Raw genomic sequence first — 18,815 nt, forward strand, 5'->3', positions numbered from 1 at the left:
AATCACTGGGTTTCATAATGTGCTTCTTTCTAAAACCACAAGGAGAGACCTTCCACCTAAAACCAAACATGACTTTTAAATAAAGTTATAAAAACGGGGACTGTGTACTACTGAGTCCAAAACGGAACAGAAGATAAAGCTGGCTTTCCCTGGGAATAATTTGAACCGAACACATGCTCGCACAGGCTGATGCAAGTTGAATGAGTGATCTGTCAACTGAGTGAAGAATATTGTACGGTATGCTACCTAGCAAATTACGTAACTTTGTAATATTAAAAAATATATTTACTAAGTAAACAAATATTCATCAAGTTTGTCAAGCAACTGTCTTGGTATAGATCAGGATAACTAGTCATTTGTTTTACCTGTTAAGGTAGATGGTTTCGATTAGCTTACCATAACGATAGGTCAGTTAAAGCCGAAATAATAGCAACAATACCATTGTAATTCTTATTTAAAGTGTTTTGCCATTTAGGATTTGTCAAAAATATAATGGACAATCAACTGGTATACAGTCCCTTCTTTCTCGTTATGTTTTGTCCAGTGTGAGGAAGATGACAGAATGTCAAGCAGACGGGGTAGAGAGTCCCATGGTGCTTTATGAGAAGCTGACAACACAAGGTGACAAAGTCCGGACCTTGAAAACAGCTAAAGCTGACAAAGTAAGCACCTGTGATATGATTATCACATTAAATAAAATCAGCTCTTCTAATATTATTATATGAATTTGCTAACTTTATATTGTCTCCCATATGACAGCAGTGTTTTCTGGTCCCCAGACAGAAATTGATGCTGCTATTCAGTTGTTACTTAGATTAAAAGTAGACTACAAACAGATGACAGGTAAGGACTACAAAGCAGGATGTCCACCTTCAGAAAATGATTTTGTCCATGACAATGGACCAGCAGCAAACACTGCTGATGAGGACACAGTTAACCCTTGGAATGTTTCCACCACCAGCGCTAAGGGAGTGGACTATGACAAACTTATAGGTTGGTGCCAGAGTTATAGTTCAGTGTCAAACATGAGAATCACAATGCTGTAATACATATTAGTAAAGTATAGTATGTAATGATACTATCATATATGAATATAACATGTCGTGCTATGTCTTGACTTAGTGAGATTTGGAAGCAACAAGATTGACAAGGAACTGGTGGACAGAATAGAGTGTGTCTCAGGACAGAAACCACACCACTTCCTACGAAGAGGAATCTTCTTCTCACACAGGTCAGCTGCAATGCAGTGATGGTAAAGATTTAAAAATCTCTGATAAATTCTCTGCACTACTGCACTTTATCACCTCTTATATCACCTGTATATAGTCAATCCTTGTGTATATATCTGAAGGTTGTTGTGGTGTAGTCTTGTTACTCTATGTTAAGCACACTGAGAGAGCCACAAATTGGAGTCAAATTCCACATATGTGCAAACCCACATGGCCAATAAACATGATTCTGATTCTGATAGTAAAAGATTTTGTCAGTCTGACCTCATAATCATAATGACTTCTTGTTCTTGTGATGTGTCAATAGATGTGTGTGAGACACAGTTTTAACAGCCACTTAGTGCAAGTGAAATCTAGCAGGCACATTGTCATTGTCTTGAAAATATCTGGTTTGAAATTCTGTCTTGGATTTCATCATTCTGGTTAAAGGATACTCACGCCTTTTTTCCTTTAAATCATTTTTCAGATTTTCAGATTTCAGTTATTTTAGTTGTGTGTATCTGTGTGGAGTGAGAGAGAGAAATAGGTAGAGCAAGAAATTCATTTATCTTCCTCCTGTCCATTAATTGGTAATGGACATGTCTGCATCTGTATTACTTTCTGACAGAGATATGCACCAGGTTCTGGATGCGTATGAGAAGCAAAAGTCATTCTACCTTTACACTGGCAGAGGGCCGTCCTCAGAGGCCATGCATGTTGGACACCTTATTCCTTTCATCTTCACCAAGTGAGGCTAATCTCAAAATGTACCAATACGACTGAGATGTCTAAGTTAAAATCACACTAACCATTCTTTGAAAGATGGCAAAGGGCGTGGAAGTTGAACAAAACAGGAATAACTGAAGTGCAGTATGTAAGATTTAAGTTGTAACTGGTACCCGCCTCCTTATCCAAGGTGGCTGCAGGATGTGTTTGACATCCCTCTGGTGATCCAAATGACAGATGATGAGAAGTATCTGTGGAAGGACCTAACTCTAGAAGATTGTCACCGCTTTGCTGTTGAGAATGCCAAAGACATTATTGCCTGTGGTTTTGATGTCAACAAGACCTTCATCTTCTCCGACCTTGATTACATGGGGTAAAACACCATTCTTTGGTCTTGTGATAATGAGTGATTCTCAGCCTTCCTAGATTGATACATATATTTCAGCAACATTCCTCTTAATACTTACTGGGCAGAAACACCACCTACCCTTTATGCTCAGCAGACTTGACTAAATTTACTATTTTTCACATTAGTGCCCTCCATTGCCCCTGCTTTATAACTCTTGAATACACATAAATCCGCTCTGGTTGGCTTTGTATCCCAGCAGAGCTGAGCAAAACTGAAAGAAAAATTCTCAGGTCAGCCATTACAAGGTGTAATGTCATGTTGGTTTTTGTTAAGAAGTTGAAATGTTTACAGTAATGTGTTGAAAATGAGATGAGATTTGACTCTCTAATGTGGTGTCATTGTAGCTGACTACATGGAGGATAGATGTGTAAAAAATACTGAATTTTACATTTCAGCCCTTTGCAATCCTTTGTCGTAACACCTAATTTAAACCAAATACTGCTGTAATTAACTGTTAAAACCTCTATTTTGCCAAGTTATTCCTACCTCCATACACAGTCCTGCAGGCATGTTTCCATTGTTCCAGGTCTGTTTGATATGTTAAATTCAACATTGATTGCTTGTAATGCACCATCAGGATGCTGCAGGATGCCACCAAATAGTTCACAGACTGTCGTGTGCCATTCAGCTGAGCCTGAGTCTAAGGAAAGATCCTTTTTGAATAATTGCTTCATGCAAATTGCTGATTTCTTTTAAATTTCTCATAATTTCTTACCCCAGGTCATCTCTGGAATTCTATAGGAATGTTGTAAAGATCCAGAAGCATGTGACTTTCAATCAAGTCAAAGGCATTTTTGGCTTCACTGACAGCGATTGCATTGGTGAGATAATTATTTGATCATTTATGGTGGAAAGTTGTATCATACGGAGGCGTTCTAGATTTATTTCAACTTGAAAAAATTGGCAGAAAGAAAGTAAAAATGCAGTATGTCATGGAGCAAAATATTATTTTCTAATTTTTTGCCTCCCCTTACCTGATGTAATTCCTGTGTTAATGTTTTTTTATAGAACGTGGCTAATTGTGAGCATTGTTTAGATAGCTTGGTATCAGCTACGTTTTACACTTCTTTCTTAGGAAAAATCAGCTTCCCTGCCATCCAGGCTGCCCCGTCCTTTAGTAGCTCTTTCCCACAGATCTTCAGAGGCAGGAAGGATGTCCAGTGTCTCATCCCCTGCGCTATAGACCAGGTTCACTACCACGCTACATTATTTACAGAACACAGCACTGGTAATCCCCCATTTAAATCACAATTGTATCACTGAAACTTCATGCTTAGTGACATGATGTTTTCATGTAACCCTCCAATTGTGCAGGACCCCTACTTCAGGATGACCCGTGATGTGGCTCCTAGGATCGGTCACCTCAAGCCGGCCCTGCTGCACTCTACCTTCTTTCCTGCCCTGCAGGGGGCTCAGACCAAGATGAGTGCCAGTGAGCCCAACTCTTCTATCTTCCTCACAGACACGCCCAAGCAAGTTAAAAACAAGGTGATGTTTGCTGCTTGGAGAGGATTTGCTTGAATTTTGTTACCATGAATGTGATATAAAATGTCATTCAGCAGTATGTGACAAAAATATATTTCATTTATTTTAATGAAAAAAGTGATAATCTGAACATTACAGAAGAGATGATAATCAAAGCAGGTAGAGCATACTAGGAATGAAATAAAATGCCAGGCAGAGAAGCAGCAGGATATTTACTCAGACCTGGAAAACAACTCTCTGTAGAGACAGCGTTCAATGTTTCAGGCCTTTACTTAAAACCTCATAAATCCAGAGTCTTAGGTACTTTCAGGCTGGCACATCTTTGTTTGGCCCTATTATAGTTGAAATTCATCCATTCATTTTTTAGCCACTTATTCTAATTAGGGTCCCGGGGTGCTGGAGCCTATCTCAGCGCTCATTGGGCGAAAGGCGGAGAAACACCCTGAACAATTTGCCATCACAGGACTGACAGACACATTCACATCTAGGGGCACTTAAGTATTTCCGAGTCACCTGACGACTTACATGTCTTTGGACTGTGGGAGGGAGTCAGAGCTCCTAGCAGAAATCCACACAGAAACGGGGAGAACACGCAAACTCCGCACAGAGAAAGGACCCTGGTCGGTCGGCCGGGAATCGAACCCAGGACCTTCTCGCTGTGAGGCAACAGTGCTAACCACTGCGCCACCTTGCCACCCACGTAGTTGAAATTTAATGGGTTTTTAATTAACATTAACTATGTGTACATTTATAAAAAAATAAATGTATTATCTAAATGTGGGCACTAAATTTTTTTCAGCTTTTTCAAATCTGTGGGATGATAAGCTGCCTTTTCTCATGACTAATTCCCTGGCATTTGTTTTGCTGTCACCCACAGGTAAATAAGTATGCCTTCTCGGGTGGAAAAGACACTGTGGAAGAACACAGGAAGTATGGTGGTAACCCAGACGTAGATGTTTCCTTCATGTACCTGACCTTCTTCCTGGAAGACGATGAAAAGCTGGAGAAGATCAGACAGGTAAGGGTGCAGAGATGAGAGTATTTTTTTTTCCTCAACATTGATTGTTTCTTCATGTAATCTCTCCCCCCCTCCCCTTCACATCTACTTGATTTCCCTCCAACCCCCTTCCCACCCGTTCTCGGCATCCGTAGGACTATGCCAGTGGAAATCTGCTAACAGGCGAGCTGAAGAAGATTTTGATTGAGACTCTGCAGCCAATGATTGCTGAGCACCAAGAGAAACGCAAAAAAGTAACAGATGAGACAGTCAAACAGTTTATGACCCCCAGGCCTTTAAAGTTCAATTTCTAGCCCATCAACGCATTTGAGCTGTCAAAATTAATCACATTCGTAAAATCAATGCAAATACTGTATCAATACTAATCCAGCTTGTTTCCCCATCCAGAATTATTGATGTTTGAATTTGGTATGGATGCAATCTCCCCCCAGGAATACAGCTTGCACTAGGACTTCAGGAAAATGTAAATGTTAATAACGTCATGTGCACCTCTGTGTAAAAACTAAGCCTGGCATTGTACACACATACATGCAACATGTTGCCAGAAACATTCATTTGACAATGTGTCAAATTGAACCTAATGCATATGTTTGTATCTATGAAGTGTTGGTAAGTGAATGACTGCTTCCAGAATACATGTGAACCCCATTGGGCCCCAAAATTGCCTCAGAGTTTAATAAATTAAGATTCATTGTGAAGGAAATGTCTAAATTCTTGAGAGAGAGAGAGCCCTCTTTTGCATTTCCTGAGGTTTCTTCCTATTTTTTCTCCCTGTTAAAGGGTTTTTTAGGGAGTTGTTCCTTATCCGATGTGAGGGTCTAAAGACAGAATGGTGTGTTGCTGTAAAGCCCCTTGAGGCAAATTTGTGATATTGGGCTATACAAATAAAACTGACATGACTTAAATTGAATCTGTTGAATCCATCTAATGGCACAGCATCTCATCCCTGTGACAGCATGGGTTTAAGAAGGAAGTCTCTTTTTGCATCCTGTCTCCATCAACAGCTTTCCGATTACTCTTAATATTAAGATAGCTCATTTTAAAATTGCACAACTTTTTTCAGTAAGTAAACTATTTCTGTGTTAAATGTTTTTGCCTTCCTTCAGACATTGCAGAAATCCTTACACATGCTGAATTTTACAATAACACATTATTCACACTATGGTTACAGTTGTCACCAGTGGTAATATAAAATACTTGACACACTTTTTGCCTCATATGGAAAATGCATAATGGTAAGCCTATGTCTTAGTTACAAAATTTGGAGTCCGGAAATAATGTAAATAATATGAACATGGAATTATATTAAGGGAAGTATCTGAAGTGTGTTTCCCAGTAGGAAACATTGCCTTTCTTCATAAAGGGCGGACACCCTTGGTTTAGTCCACTATGAACTTCTAACCTGGATCCAGACAACTGGAAGAGAGAAAACCGCCAAGTACCTTGAAGTCCCTTTTATACATTCAGATCAACCAGTTTCTGGCACAGGACAAAGGACGTGACATGAGCCTGATGGAGTTATTTGAGAAACTGGAGATTAAAGAAACCAAAATGAAGACCTTGGAAATGGCGAGAGCTGATAAAGTAAGGACTTCAGGAATCAGAAACATTTATTTGTCATTTCATTTCACGCACTTATGTACATGAAATTAAATATTTCCCCCAGCTCACAGCAGTGCAACACAAAGACAAAAACACATCCAAACTACAAAAAAAAAAAATACAAAAACATATCCAACATGTACAAAAAAAAAAATTTGTTTTACTGTCCAAGAGAGCGAACGCCAACTAGGATGACTGTTGGAACTGCCGGTCTGCATGGGCTAGCAGTTAGCTTAGCCTGCGCTGCTTCCGCGTCCTGTCAGACCGCTCTCGGTGCCTCCTCTTTGGGCACAGCTCCAGGCAGGGCCGTGGTCTTTGGGCCCACCAGATGCAGCAGACCAGGCTACCCCAGCCGGTCCAATGCCAGCTCTCCCAGCCAGACACCCTCGACACACCTCCCTGCACTCCACATGACGACACCAAGAGTCAACACTAGGCGAGGCCACCGCCAGACCGCCCTCGGTGTTCTGCATGGGCTATCAGTTTGTTTAGCCTGCCCCGCTTCCACGTCCTGTCAGACTGCCCTCAGTGCTTCCTCTTCGGTCGCAGCTCCGGGCAGAGTCATGGTCCCTGGGCCCACAGGTCGCAGCAGACCAAGCTCTCCCAGCCGATCCAGCGCCAGCTCTCTTAGCCATCGATCGAAGACAACTTAGATGCAGACACAGACAAAGATACTGCATGGACGGTACTGGGTGAGACTGCCGCAAAGATAAATTCGCGCCACCATCTTCCCGCCTTAAAATAACTTAAACAAATCTTAAAAAAAAGGCTTAAAACAAATCTGGAAGTCAGTGTATACCCTCTGAACCAAGTAGAGCAACAAAAAAAAAGTTTTGTCTTTCATGGACGCCAAAGTAATAAGACATACAACCTAAAATATGCACATTGGTTGTTCAGTCAATATCACTAGTCTGCTTCACTTTTGATGTTTTGTCAAGATGATAAAAGTAGATAATTTCTACTTTTTTATGATACAAATAGACTGTCGATCACGTCATACTCTTGGATCAATCTTCCTTTTCCTTAGGACCACAGAGAAATTGCATTTCTGTCTTTTTGTAAACATGTTTTCTGGATTATGTTGTTATGTGATTTGGCTACAGTGTTGGTAATTATTCAGAGCATCTTAATCAAATGGTTGCGCTCAGTGTTCACACCAGTCTAATAGTAAGCTCAAAAGCAACATGTGACACATTAAGATAAATATATAAAATAGTTTACCTTTACCCACAAAGTAAGAAAAAAACTAATTAATTCTTTCTTTGCAATATACATATGTCTAGTCTACACTTTCACTCTGATTGAAGAAGATGTACCATTAATGAATAATATGGTTACATTTTATGAACAGCCACTAATAATGATTAATAAATGAGCAATAGGGCACTTATAAGCTCTTAAAACATACTTGTTATAAAACTGCTAAATATATATATTAACACCCATCGTATACGTTTTAAACAGTTATTAACAATAGGTGATAATACGTTTAGATACTAATTAATGGTTAGGGCAAATATATTGGTCTAAATCTAGTCTGGTAAGTACTTTTAAGAGGAGGTTGACTTTAGATAGAAAAAAACAGGAAAGCGATATGACATCCCAAACATATTAATCAGGCAGTTACTAATATTTTTAAGCTATCTGCTGATAGCTGACCAGTGATGTAAAATCTTTTAAGTGCCTTATTACTCATTTCTTAATCACTACTTTCATGCCAATTAAACAGCATCACCAGTAATGTGACCAGCACATGTGACGTGATACAGCACTCCTGTCACTGGGATATTTGTCTCCCTCATCAGTGGTCTCCCTTCCTAGGCAGACATCGGTGCTGCTCTCCAGCTACTGCAAAAGCTGAAAGTGGACCACAAACTGACGACAGGTCAGGACAATGCACCAGGATGTCCGCCATCAGAAAGTTCTGTCGCCGTCCATGATAAGGATCATGACATCAGCTGGTGGTGCTGATGAGGAGGACATGGTTGACCTGTGCAACATTTCCACCTCCAGCGTCAAGGGAGTCGATTATGACAAACTCGTAGGTCTCTAAAAAAATCTTTAAACTTCAAACAATATGAGAGATGACTCCTCAGTATGAGCCACAGTATGAATGAAGCTGGGTGATGTTGTCAAGGTTACATATAATTGGAATTAATGATGACTGCATTGTGTGAAGTATGTGTGTCATCCCTCGGTGAGATTTGGCAACGGCAAGATTGACAATGAGCTGGTAGACAGAACAGAAATAGTCCCAGGACAGAGACCAAACCGCTTAGCATCAAGGGAGTCGATTATGACAAACTCATGGGTCTTTAAAAATAATCTTTAAACGTCAAACAACGTGAAAGATGACTCCTCAGTATGAGCCACAGTATGAATGAAGCTGGGTGATGTTGTCAATGTTAAATGTAATTGGAATTAATGGTAAGTGCATTGTGTGAACTGTGTGTCATCCCGCGGTGAGATTTGGCAGCAGCAAGACTGACAATGAGCTGGTAGGCAGAATAGAAATAATCTCAGGACAGAGACCAAACTGCTTCCTACGGAGAGGGATCTTCTTCTCACACGGATCAGCTGAGGAAACAATCATAAATATTTCATCACTCCTGACTTTGTGGGTGGGTGACTGTGGGTGGGTGACTGTGATCTCTTTTTCCTTGAAATGGGAATGAAGTGGAACAGGAAGTTGAAAAAGGGCCACCGTTTGTCACTGTGGGTTAGTGTCGCTGTGGGTTTCTTGAAGTAGCTATGTGAGTAGGTGTGTTTACTAATGGGACTCATCATCATCGGCGGTCACTTGGGGTCGAGTATGACCATCCTCCCTTTGGGTCCTCAGGTGGGTGTAGAGGCCGATCCTAGAGCCACATAATGGGAGGATGCCTGCACGTGACAGCTTTTTATGTGGAGTGGCTGATGCGCCTGCAGCCACCACATAGTCCTTGGCAGGTGATGGCCAGAGTCCAATGGCATGGAGAACCAAGATGATTCAGGACAACCTCTGTTGCAGCCTTCATCCACCTTCACTGCTGCTGTCAACCAAGACTAAATGCTTCACAGTTTTTTTCCCCTAGCCATAAGGACTCTGAATTCCTCTCTATAGTCCCTCCTCACACACCACTGGCGTAAATACCACCTGTATGCCTATGTTTATTTCTGTTATTGTGTAACTGTATTGTTTGTGATAATATGTGGAGTGTCTGTTGTTGTCCATGTATGTATTGTGCTGCAGAGTGTAAAATGTAAAGTGTACCAAAAACAAATTCCACTGGCCTTGGTCGTGTGGCTAATAAAATTATCTATCTATCTATCTATCTTGTGACCTAAAGACATCTTCTGCTAGTTCCGCCGTTGAAGTCTTTGTTGGATCGCACTTCATCTGGAACCCCTCCTTGATCTATCCACCTTAGATGACCCTACCAGGAGCCAAGCTCCGGATGGCATAGCTCTTGGGATCATTGGTACACGCAAGCTTCTCCACCACAGCAAGGTGGAAATCCAGGAGAAGACTTAGGGGAGTAAATGATTGCAGAGGTGCAGAAGTGTGAGTCATAAGTATATCCGCCTTACACAGTCTTCATGGGAAACAGACGTTGAATTTTATTTTTCTCTTTTTGTTCTGTTTTGCAGGGATGTGCAACGGGTGCTGGACGAATATGAGCAACATGGGTCCTTCTACCTTCTACCACTTCAGAGGCCATGCATGTTGGACAACTCATCGCCTTCATCTTCACCAAGTGAGGCTTAACGGTTATTAATCCTGGTAGTATTCCAGGAATCCCACTCTTTTTAAGAAATCAGCAAGAAGGTCTTGGGTTTGAACCCCAGGCCGCAGGTCCTTTCTATGTGGCATTTTCTCCGGTTTCCTCCCACCATCAAACGACATGCATGCTAGGGTTAATACTCCTGTCTGTGCCCGTGACCAAGGCAATGGAAAGAAGAAGTGGAGTCGGCAGTACCCGGGGACCTGGACCACTTCCGTCAAGCTCTCACCACCCAGAACGCCCTCGTGGGACAACATGACCAGGCCCTTTGTGATTTCGTGGAAACCCTCAAGTCACTCTCGACCAACGTGGCCCAGATTGGACATCAACTGAACCAGGTTACCACACATCTTTCCTCTGCAGTCCACAAAGCCCCGGCCCCCGCCTAGCCCCCTGCTCCTGTACAAACTTCAGTCCAGCCAGCTCTCCAGCCCAGTGAATCTCATGTCCCAGCACTGCAGCGCTATGTTGGAGACTTGGGAATGTGCAGGTCTTTTCTGACCTTGTTTTCCCTAGTGTCATGGCAATTATTTAATTGTGTAACGTGCACGGATAAGTAGACACGTGTCCATCCGGTTAACGTTGTCGCCCGCGGTGCGGAATACACAAGTTCGCGTCCCGGCTGCGGAGGTTCTCAGACTGCCCCCCTGAGTTCGCTACAATAGCATAGTCAAAGATTAAAAAAGTAAGCATCATATAGCATAAAATAAACATCATATAGGATTACATTTAACGTTTTAGTGATTACCTATAGAGATTTGCATGGTTGGGCACCATCCTAAATCACTGATCTAATTTGCCCCTACGCAACATCCAGATCACTGAGGTCCTCTGATAAATGTATACTGTCTGTACCTCGTACCAGGCTCCAAACCAAGGCAGGTCGAGCTTTCACAGTAGTTGCCCCTAAACTGTAGAACACTCTCCCCTTGGCTTTGTAATCTGTTGACTCAGTTTTGAAAAGCATCATGCTTTTGTTTAGTCTTTATTTAATTTGTGCATTGCTTGTTATTATTTTATGTAACTCTCTTTTAAAAAAAAAAGTTTTTTTAAGCACTTTGACTGTCTATTTGACTGTCTAAAAGGTGCTATTGTAACGGACTCTATGGACATAATTCCCCATAATCGGTTCTGGTTACTTTAAGAAAGTGTTTCTTGGTTAACAAGGTGAACTACGACGTTGATTGGTTGGGGCAGCGCCATGTTGCTCGCTCGGTTGATTTTTGTACGGAAGAATAAATGACACGCGTTCGTGTAGTCAGTGAGAGAAATTGTCCGTCTCTACTTTCCTGCAATTTCAACACTGTATAAATAAATATTACTTATTTACTTACGTGGTATACATTCTTTTGTCGGCAAAAAAAAGAAAGAAAAAGAAATCCTCCCTTTTCTCCCCAATTGTAACCGGCCAATTTACCCCACACTTCCGAGCCGTCCCGGTCACTGCTCTACCCCCTCTGCCTATCCGGGGAGGGCTGCAGACTACCACATGCCTCCTCCGATACACGTGGAGTCGCCAGCCGCTTCTTTTCACCTGACAGTGAGGAGTTTCACCGGGGGATCACGCTATTCCCCCTCCCCTCTGAACAGGCGCCCCGACCGACCAGAGGAGGCGCTAGTGCAGCGACCAGGATACGTACCCACATCCGGCTTCCCACCCACAGACACGGTCGATTGTGTCTGCAGCCCGACCAAGCCCTAGGTAACATGGGGATTCGACCCGGATATCCTGTGTTGTCAGCCAAAATTTAAAACTTTACATGTTAATCTTGTTGTTCTATAAAGAGGCCTAATTGGGGCCATAATCTGATCACTGATTAAACATTACTTGGCCTAAAAAAATAGACGTAACATCATTTCAGCAGAAAAAGACCCCCATGCTGAATCTGTTGAATGAATACACAACCGTATAAAATATTCCTCTAACATTGACTGACATGTGGGTTTTTGGTTTCAGCTCAGATGAACTAACCTTCAAGTGAGTAAAAAATGACTATTACCTTATATTTGCAAACATTTTTATTCAGTAATAAATTAATGTGAACATTTGCAAATAAATACCATGTACCTTTAAAATCACCATACATTTTTACAATAAAATCTCCAGCAGAACGTGTGCAAGTTAGAACTTAAAATCATGTTTCACTCATTCATTTGTTCCCTGATCAGGTGCCTATTCTTGATAAAATACTACACCTCAGCAAATGTCAACACTGTCGCTTAGAAACAATTAGGCTAGTAAAAATGAGGTATTAAAATCATTGTTGAAAAGGTTTGATCATTAGTCAATTCAGAATATGGACTGCCTTCTGTAAGTGAGAGTTGAAATGATGCTGCCATGTCTCTGGGGCCAGAACTACACGAGGTGGTCCTAATTAAAATGCTGTTTCACAGAGGTAGGTTTCAAAAATGACATTGTTCAATCCAGCAAAACTCACATCCAGGAGATCTGAAGACAGATGGCCCCTTGAGATAACAGTAGTTTCTTATGCTGCCTTGTGAAAAAGACACATGATCACAAATTGCAACACTGATACATGCAAAATAATATCAAGTAAAAATTAGTAATATTATCAATTCCATGTGGTAGTGCAGAACCCTAAAATTGAAATGTCTTGCAAAGACAATTTCACAATGTCAGACTTTAGGGGTTTCCAAAACATAGAATATAGATATACCCCAGTTTCTCACTTCAAAAACAAAAAGCAACAAAAAACATCACCACTTAAATATATTTTCATAAACCGTTTAGTATCAACTATTCTGTAGTGTTAAAGGGTTTGGTTTGTCAACCGAAATGTGGTAATCGTGGTCCATTAAAAGACTGCATTGTATGCCTCTGTGTTATAAGAAGAATGTTACGTTTGCAAGGAAGGTAGTTTCCTTGAAATACTTTACATAGTTCAGATATTGTACAGTACCTGGAATATTCCATCAAAGAGTCCTTTGCTGGGTACCTCTACAATGAAAATAGCAATTTAAAAAATATAGCATCTCCAGGGGAAAAAAATATCATCAAATTCACACACCAGCACTTAAAAGAATCAGAAAAAATATTGTATATGAATCCATTTTCCTTATTTAGAAAACTTTCCTGCTCCCACACAAATATTAAAGTGTACAATATCAGCACTGCTTCCTTTGCAAACTTCCTCTGCCATGCCTCCAGAGATTAGAAATCATAAACAAAGCCATCCCTTCATATGTATCATATCAATTACCTCCTGGTGAGACATACTGTGTTCAAAAAACAAAAAAAAAATTGGCACACTTGCATTTCTAAGAAGAATAAATGTCCAAAAACTTATAACATTAAGCTGATGGTTTCAAAAGGCGAATCACTACTTCATACATTGCAAACACTGACATGTTGACAGGGAAGGCACGTATGCAGTTAAGACTCAGTCCCTTGAAGAGGACACCGGGCCCCTCAGAGCGTACGGAGCTGGTAATGCAGTGAAAAAAGCCCCGGTATCTCCTCTCCCCCATCCAGTCCATCTGGAGACGAGCTTTGATCAGGTCCATGGGTGTGCCAATAAACCAGCCACATATACCTGAGAGACCTCCTGCCAGCAGGACCACTATCCACTCTAGGATTGCAAATTTTATTTTGATGTTTAAGATACAGTGTCATTCATGCCATAATTTCTATGAAATGTCTCCCCCTTTCAGTTTCTACAAACATTCCTTAGTAAAAAAACAAATTCCCACTCAACTGCAGCTTTAAATAACAGCAATACTTTGGGTCCCTAACTTCCCATTCTTATTCTCTGATTATATCTGATACAAGTAATGGGAATAATGTATAAGCAGATATGGTGTGAATTCATTTACCTGGGTGGGTTTGCCCTGGAGCTGTAAGCCGTTCACAGATAATGTTGTAGGTAGTAAAGTAAGTGGCAAAAGAGGGTCCATCTCTCAGAGCCAGGGCCTGGGCTCCCTTGTACAGCCCTAGAACTCCTTCCTCACGGGCAATAGTCATCAGACAGTGGATGGGGCCACGGTACTTTGGCTTTGGGGCCTCTGCGGAGAATCCTTTATAGGGAACCACCTGGCATTGCAGACGCACCTTCACTATGTCAGCTGGAGACATAACTGATACCTGATGAGATGAATAGGAGACAGAGCATGAGACAGGGGATTAAGAATCTGAACAAATAGGGCTGAAGAATGATGGTGAAAAGTAATACTCTGAGATAGGTTGGAAAACATCTGAAGTTTGTATTACATATTGTTCCATGAATGATCACACAGATGTTGGTAAAAAACACGTTGTGCTGGTGTAATTGTGTATTACAACTACCAGTTGATTGTCACTGACGTATTCATGAGGGGCTTGCAACCAACTGGATTTTCCATCACAAAGACTAGCTATAATATTGGAGAACATAAAACATAAACACACTTAGGCATTAATAAACACAATAGGCCTACACACTGCAATGCCTCATGATCATGACAAGATTTTTTTTTAGGATGTAGGCCTATTTTGCAAAAAAAAAAATTCTATCAGAACATAGATTGATGCAATCCAACCTTGTTGTATATACAAGCAAGATATTCAGAGGGAGAAAGAACATATGTAAATAGTTATACGAGAAGCATGGGACCCATTTTCAGACAAACTGTGGACATACAGGTATGTGATCTCATAATATCCAATCTATAAAATCAGATTAGAAAAATTTAAAAAAGAAAAAAAAACAGGGTAAAAATAAGGGTAATTGTAGCTTATGTTATCATATGTAGCCAAAGTAGAAAATACCTGTGCAACTCCTCCAGCCAACCCTGAGAGAAAGATGTCCAGTTTGGCGGGTCGGGCATCAAGACTTCCATGTCGAATTTGACAGAGGCACTGAAGAACATTCCTGTAGGTCCCAAAAACCACAGAAGAACTGAGGGACACTGTTGTGATAGGCATGGACATGCCCTTGTAGAAGCCATTCACCTAGGGGAGGAAAGGTTTACACAGTTGGCTTACATGTAATACTGTTGGAGACTGAGTGGGCAGCTGTGTGTTTGTGTGTGTGAGAGAGAGATCAACAGGGAAAAAGACAAGAAGATAAAATACAGAGCATGCAGAGATGGATACCGTATAGCCAATGATTTGGTGACACAAGAAGTCAAAACAACACAACAAAGTTGAAAAAATCAGGTGATCAAACCAGATGTCTTTATTTCAAACATGTAAAATATAAGAAAAAAATTATCAAGTATAAACAAAACAAAAAAGACAAAACAAATTAAAAAATAAAACCAGAAGAATTCAACAAAAAATTCTCAATAGAGACTCTAACAAATACACGTTTGAAAAGGAGCAGGAGGAGGTTACTACTAATAATGTCCTGCCCCCTCCCTAATGCTCGATTAATAAAACTAAATAATAAATTTAGTTTTTCCCACACATCAAGGTGATACAGACTAAGTGTAAAGGACTTACCCCTTCAGACTTGCATGTGGAGCGGATACAATGCCAAACTCCCCTGTACTTGTTTTGAGTTTGTATCCTCACCTATGTGGCAGTTTAACAAAAGAGAAAACATTGATTCGGACTCCCAGTGACATATAACTAATAAAGTTCATGTAGTGAAAAATCCGCATTTTATACTCATACCTTAACCGTGTCCAGTGGGTACCCAACCGCCACACCAAATGCCCCTCGAAAAAGCAAGGATCAGATTGGACCACTTTAGTACCGGATTACGTAATAAACAGGCTAGTTCAGGTAGGACATGGAGCGGGATGTCGCTAGGAAATATCGAGTGATTAATGTTGAGCAATAATACATCATTCTGTATCGTGGCTAGCTGCAAACTGTAAAATTACGATTTTTTTCCTGGACATGCCTCCACTTTATAATCCAAGTGTGATTATAGTTTACCTCCTACAGAGCCAGCGAGGAAATCGGCGAAATGCATCCTTTCTCTGCGTCAATCTCAGGCAAATAGTGAGGTTTCATTCAGCTGGCAGGCTTCTAGTTTTGTTAAAAGCGAACTAACAAGACAGCCTGTCACTTTCACCTTCCGACGTCAAAAACATTGGCCCAGATAATCCCACTTTTTGACAAAACGACGATTAATATTAATACTATCCTACGATGTGTAGGGTACGAGAGATTATCTTTCAGTAATTAAAATGACAGTAAACGACCCACAGCGCAAGGACTGGGACGCCTGTACGTCGGGAGAAAAAAAACCCCGCTGACGTCACCTGTCAAACGTTAAAACGTGCACAGTGTTGTGTTACTCTCTTTTTGGCTCGTAGTGCAACAACAACTAGGGAATTACTCTATCCACATGTGTCGATGGTACCGAAAATAATCAAATCAGAATGGAGAGGAAGTGGAAAAATATGATCAAATTCAATGAAAAGAAATTACAACAATTCAAATATGTCAAAGAAGGTTGAATCGGTTCATCTGGATACAACGTTTATTGACAGATATGTTTCGTCACTCATCTAGGTGACCTCTTCAGGTCACTTAAATAAATATGCTTTAAATCCTTCAGCGGCTCGCTCTCGCGCGCGCTCTCTCTCTCTCTCTCTCTCTCTCTCTCTCTCTCTCTCTCTCTCTCACACACACACACACACACACACACACACGCACGCACGCACGCACACTCACACAAAAGCATGCATTTGAGATGGAGCGGGCAGGCTGCGCATATTGACATTTAAAGGGATTATGGGACTGTGCCTGTCAAAACCTCCTCTTTTCATCAGAGAAAGAATCGGTTCATCAGGACACAACGTTTATTGAGATAAACGTTTCATCGGTCATCTAAGTGACCCCTTCAGTCTCAACTGACTGCAGGTATCCCCACCCTTATAAACATTACAGTTGCACAACGACCGAAACCAACGATCGGTTTCATATGCAAATAGGCGTGACCATTAACTAGAGTTTTAATGGCCATGTGTACTATTCACAGAGGATCTGGGAATGTTTGCAGCCACAGCATTGTACGATGGCAACAGATTTTTAGTTACTTAAATTGCACGTGTTCCTTTTTGAATTTCTAGGTATTATTAATTTTCATTTTAGCAGTATACAGCACTATAAAAGCACGAAGAACCTGACTGATGTCATGTCTTTTCATCACACATTTCAAATAGTGCAAAAAGTTTCTGCTCTGACCAGTGTTTGTCTGAATGTATGAATAAATGACAGACACGTGAAGAAGCCTGTAACAACCCTACTACATCCGGGGTCATGCATGAAACAACAAACAAGTAGATTGCTGATGGCATCGATCTCACTAGACCCTGTAACATCCTCCTTCTCCAAAGTAAACACCAGCACATTAGAGCATAGTGCAAGTACATAGTGCAACATGTCACAATATAACTTGTAAATAAAATAAATCTTTCCCTGTATCAGAACATTACAACAGTCACTGTTAACTACTGTTTTTTTTTTTTAGTGGCAACAGCCATACACAGTCCATATTATAAGCTGAGTCTTTCAGGTGGCTTAGACAGCTGTCTGACCCTTGTATATCTGTGTCCCTCTGAGGGTCTGGTTGCAACTGAACTGGGAGAGGCCCTCGGTGTGAGCCTGACGGGGCTTGGCTCGGCCACAGTTGGGGGAGCCTCTGCAGCACTATTATCTGGAACACGTGTAGGCTCTGGGCTCATTCTCTTTGCAGGCCCGAGTAGGAGTTGGCTCTGCCACTCTGAGGTCAACCCTGTTGCGTCGATAGAGTGAGCCGTCGACATCCACCAGGTAAGCTCTCGGTGCAACCTTGCAGAGGCAGGTCCCAACCTTCCAGAGACCAGTGTTACCGCCAGCCAGGGGCTTCATTCGGACAGTTTCTCCTACCTGCAGATCCGGCAGGTCCCGGGCAGACCGGTCATAGAAAAACTTGGCAAGCTGCTTCCTGTGACGCAGTTCATCAGTGACCCCTACCACAATGACTAGTTCAAGGAGTTTGTTTGTCACTTGAATGGAGGTTTTCAGCCGACGAGACATGAGGCGTTGTGCCGGGCTGCTGTCCATATTTTTGGTAGGAGTATTCTGCCAGTGTAGTATGGCCTTCCAAGGGTCGACACTGTCATGCATGTCTTTATGCAGTAGATTCTTTGCAATCTTGACATAGCCTATCCACTCAGCTAATATATAAATCCATGAATGCAAGTTCAACTACTTCTGACACCATGTTTGTCTAGGATATACGGAATGCACGAATAGATGACAGACACGTGTGCCAAGCTCAGAACGTGTAATCTGAAGAAGCCTGTAACAACCCTACTATATCCGGGTTCTTGCATGAAACAACAAACAAGTAGATTGCTGATGGCATAGATCTCACTAGACCCTGTAACAACCAGTTTGGGCACATGGGATTACGGAGGCATGTGCATTATATGTGGAGGTCACTTGTGATAATACCATTGTGGGAGAAACTCTAACTCTACTACTACTACTACTACTACTTTCGGCTGCTCCCGTTATAGGTTGCCACAGCGAATTATCTGTTTCCATCCCTTGCTGTTCTCTGCTTCTTCCTGTCACGCCAACCACCTGCATGTCCCCCCCCACTACACCCATAAACCTCCTCTTTGACCTTCCTCTTTTCCTCTTCCCTGGCAGCTCCATATTC

The 18,815-nt window shown here is 41.4% G+C and overlaps 2 protein-coding genes across 6 annotated transcripts; one reads left to right on the forward strand and one right to left on the reverse strand.

Annotated features, from left to right (window-relative positions):
• The first annotated feature begins 11 nt into the window (after window positions 1-11).
• LOC130126342 (tryptophan--tRNA ligase, cytoplasmic) lies at window positions 12-5,744 on the forward strand. 5 transcript variants are annotated; one of them, XM_056295816.1, is made up of 11 exons: window positions 12-237; window positions 516-662; window positions 780-993; window positions 1,123-1,231; window positions 1,837-1,956; window positions 2,125-2,307; window positions 3,064-3,164; window positions 3,419-3,531; window positions 3,658-3,831; window positions 4,706-4,846; window positions 4,981-5,744. In XM_056295816.1, exons 2-11 carry the CDS (start codon window positions 555-557, stop codon window positions 5,137-5,139), a joined length of 1,422 nt encoding a protein of 473 aa, XP_056151791.1. In that variant the 5' UTR covers window positions 12-237; window positions 516-554; the 3' UTR covers window positions 5,140-5,744. The 5 variants fall into 5 exon arrangements, with proteins under 5 accessions (XP_056151791.1, XP_056151790.1, XP_056151794.1 ...); XM_056295815.1 differs by having other exon boundaries at window positions 545-662; XM_056295819.1 differs by having other exon boundaries at window positions 545-621.
• A 6,514-nt stretch (window positions 5,745-12,258) lies between these two features.
• slc25a47b (solute carrier family 25 member 47b) lies at window positions 12,259-16,390 on the reverse strand. The gene is made up of 6 exons (XM_056295595.1): window positions 16,094-16,390; window positions 15,827-15,870; window positions 15,653-15,724; window positions 14,978-15,160; window positions 14,047-14,314; window positions 12,259-13,802 (listed from the first exon to the last, which is right to left on the reverse strand). The coding sequence occupies exons 1-6, from the start codon at window positions 16,128-16,130 to the stop codon at window positions 13,525-13,527; spliced, it is 882 nt and encodes a 293-aa protein (XP_056151570.1). The 5' UTR covers window positions 16,131-16,390; the 3' UTR covers window positions 12,259-13,524.
• Between the last annotated feature and the right edge of the window lie 2,425 nt (window positions 16,391-18,815).

This window comes from Lampris incognitus, chromosome 16 (assembly GCF_029633865.1).
Source record: "Lampris incognitus isolate fLamInc1 chromosome 16, fLamInc1.hap2, whole genome shotgun sequence".
Taxonomy (NCBI): domain Eukaryota; kingdom Metazoa; phylum Chordata; class Actinopteri; order Lampriformes; family Lampridae; genus Lampris; species Lampris incognitus.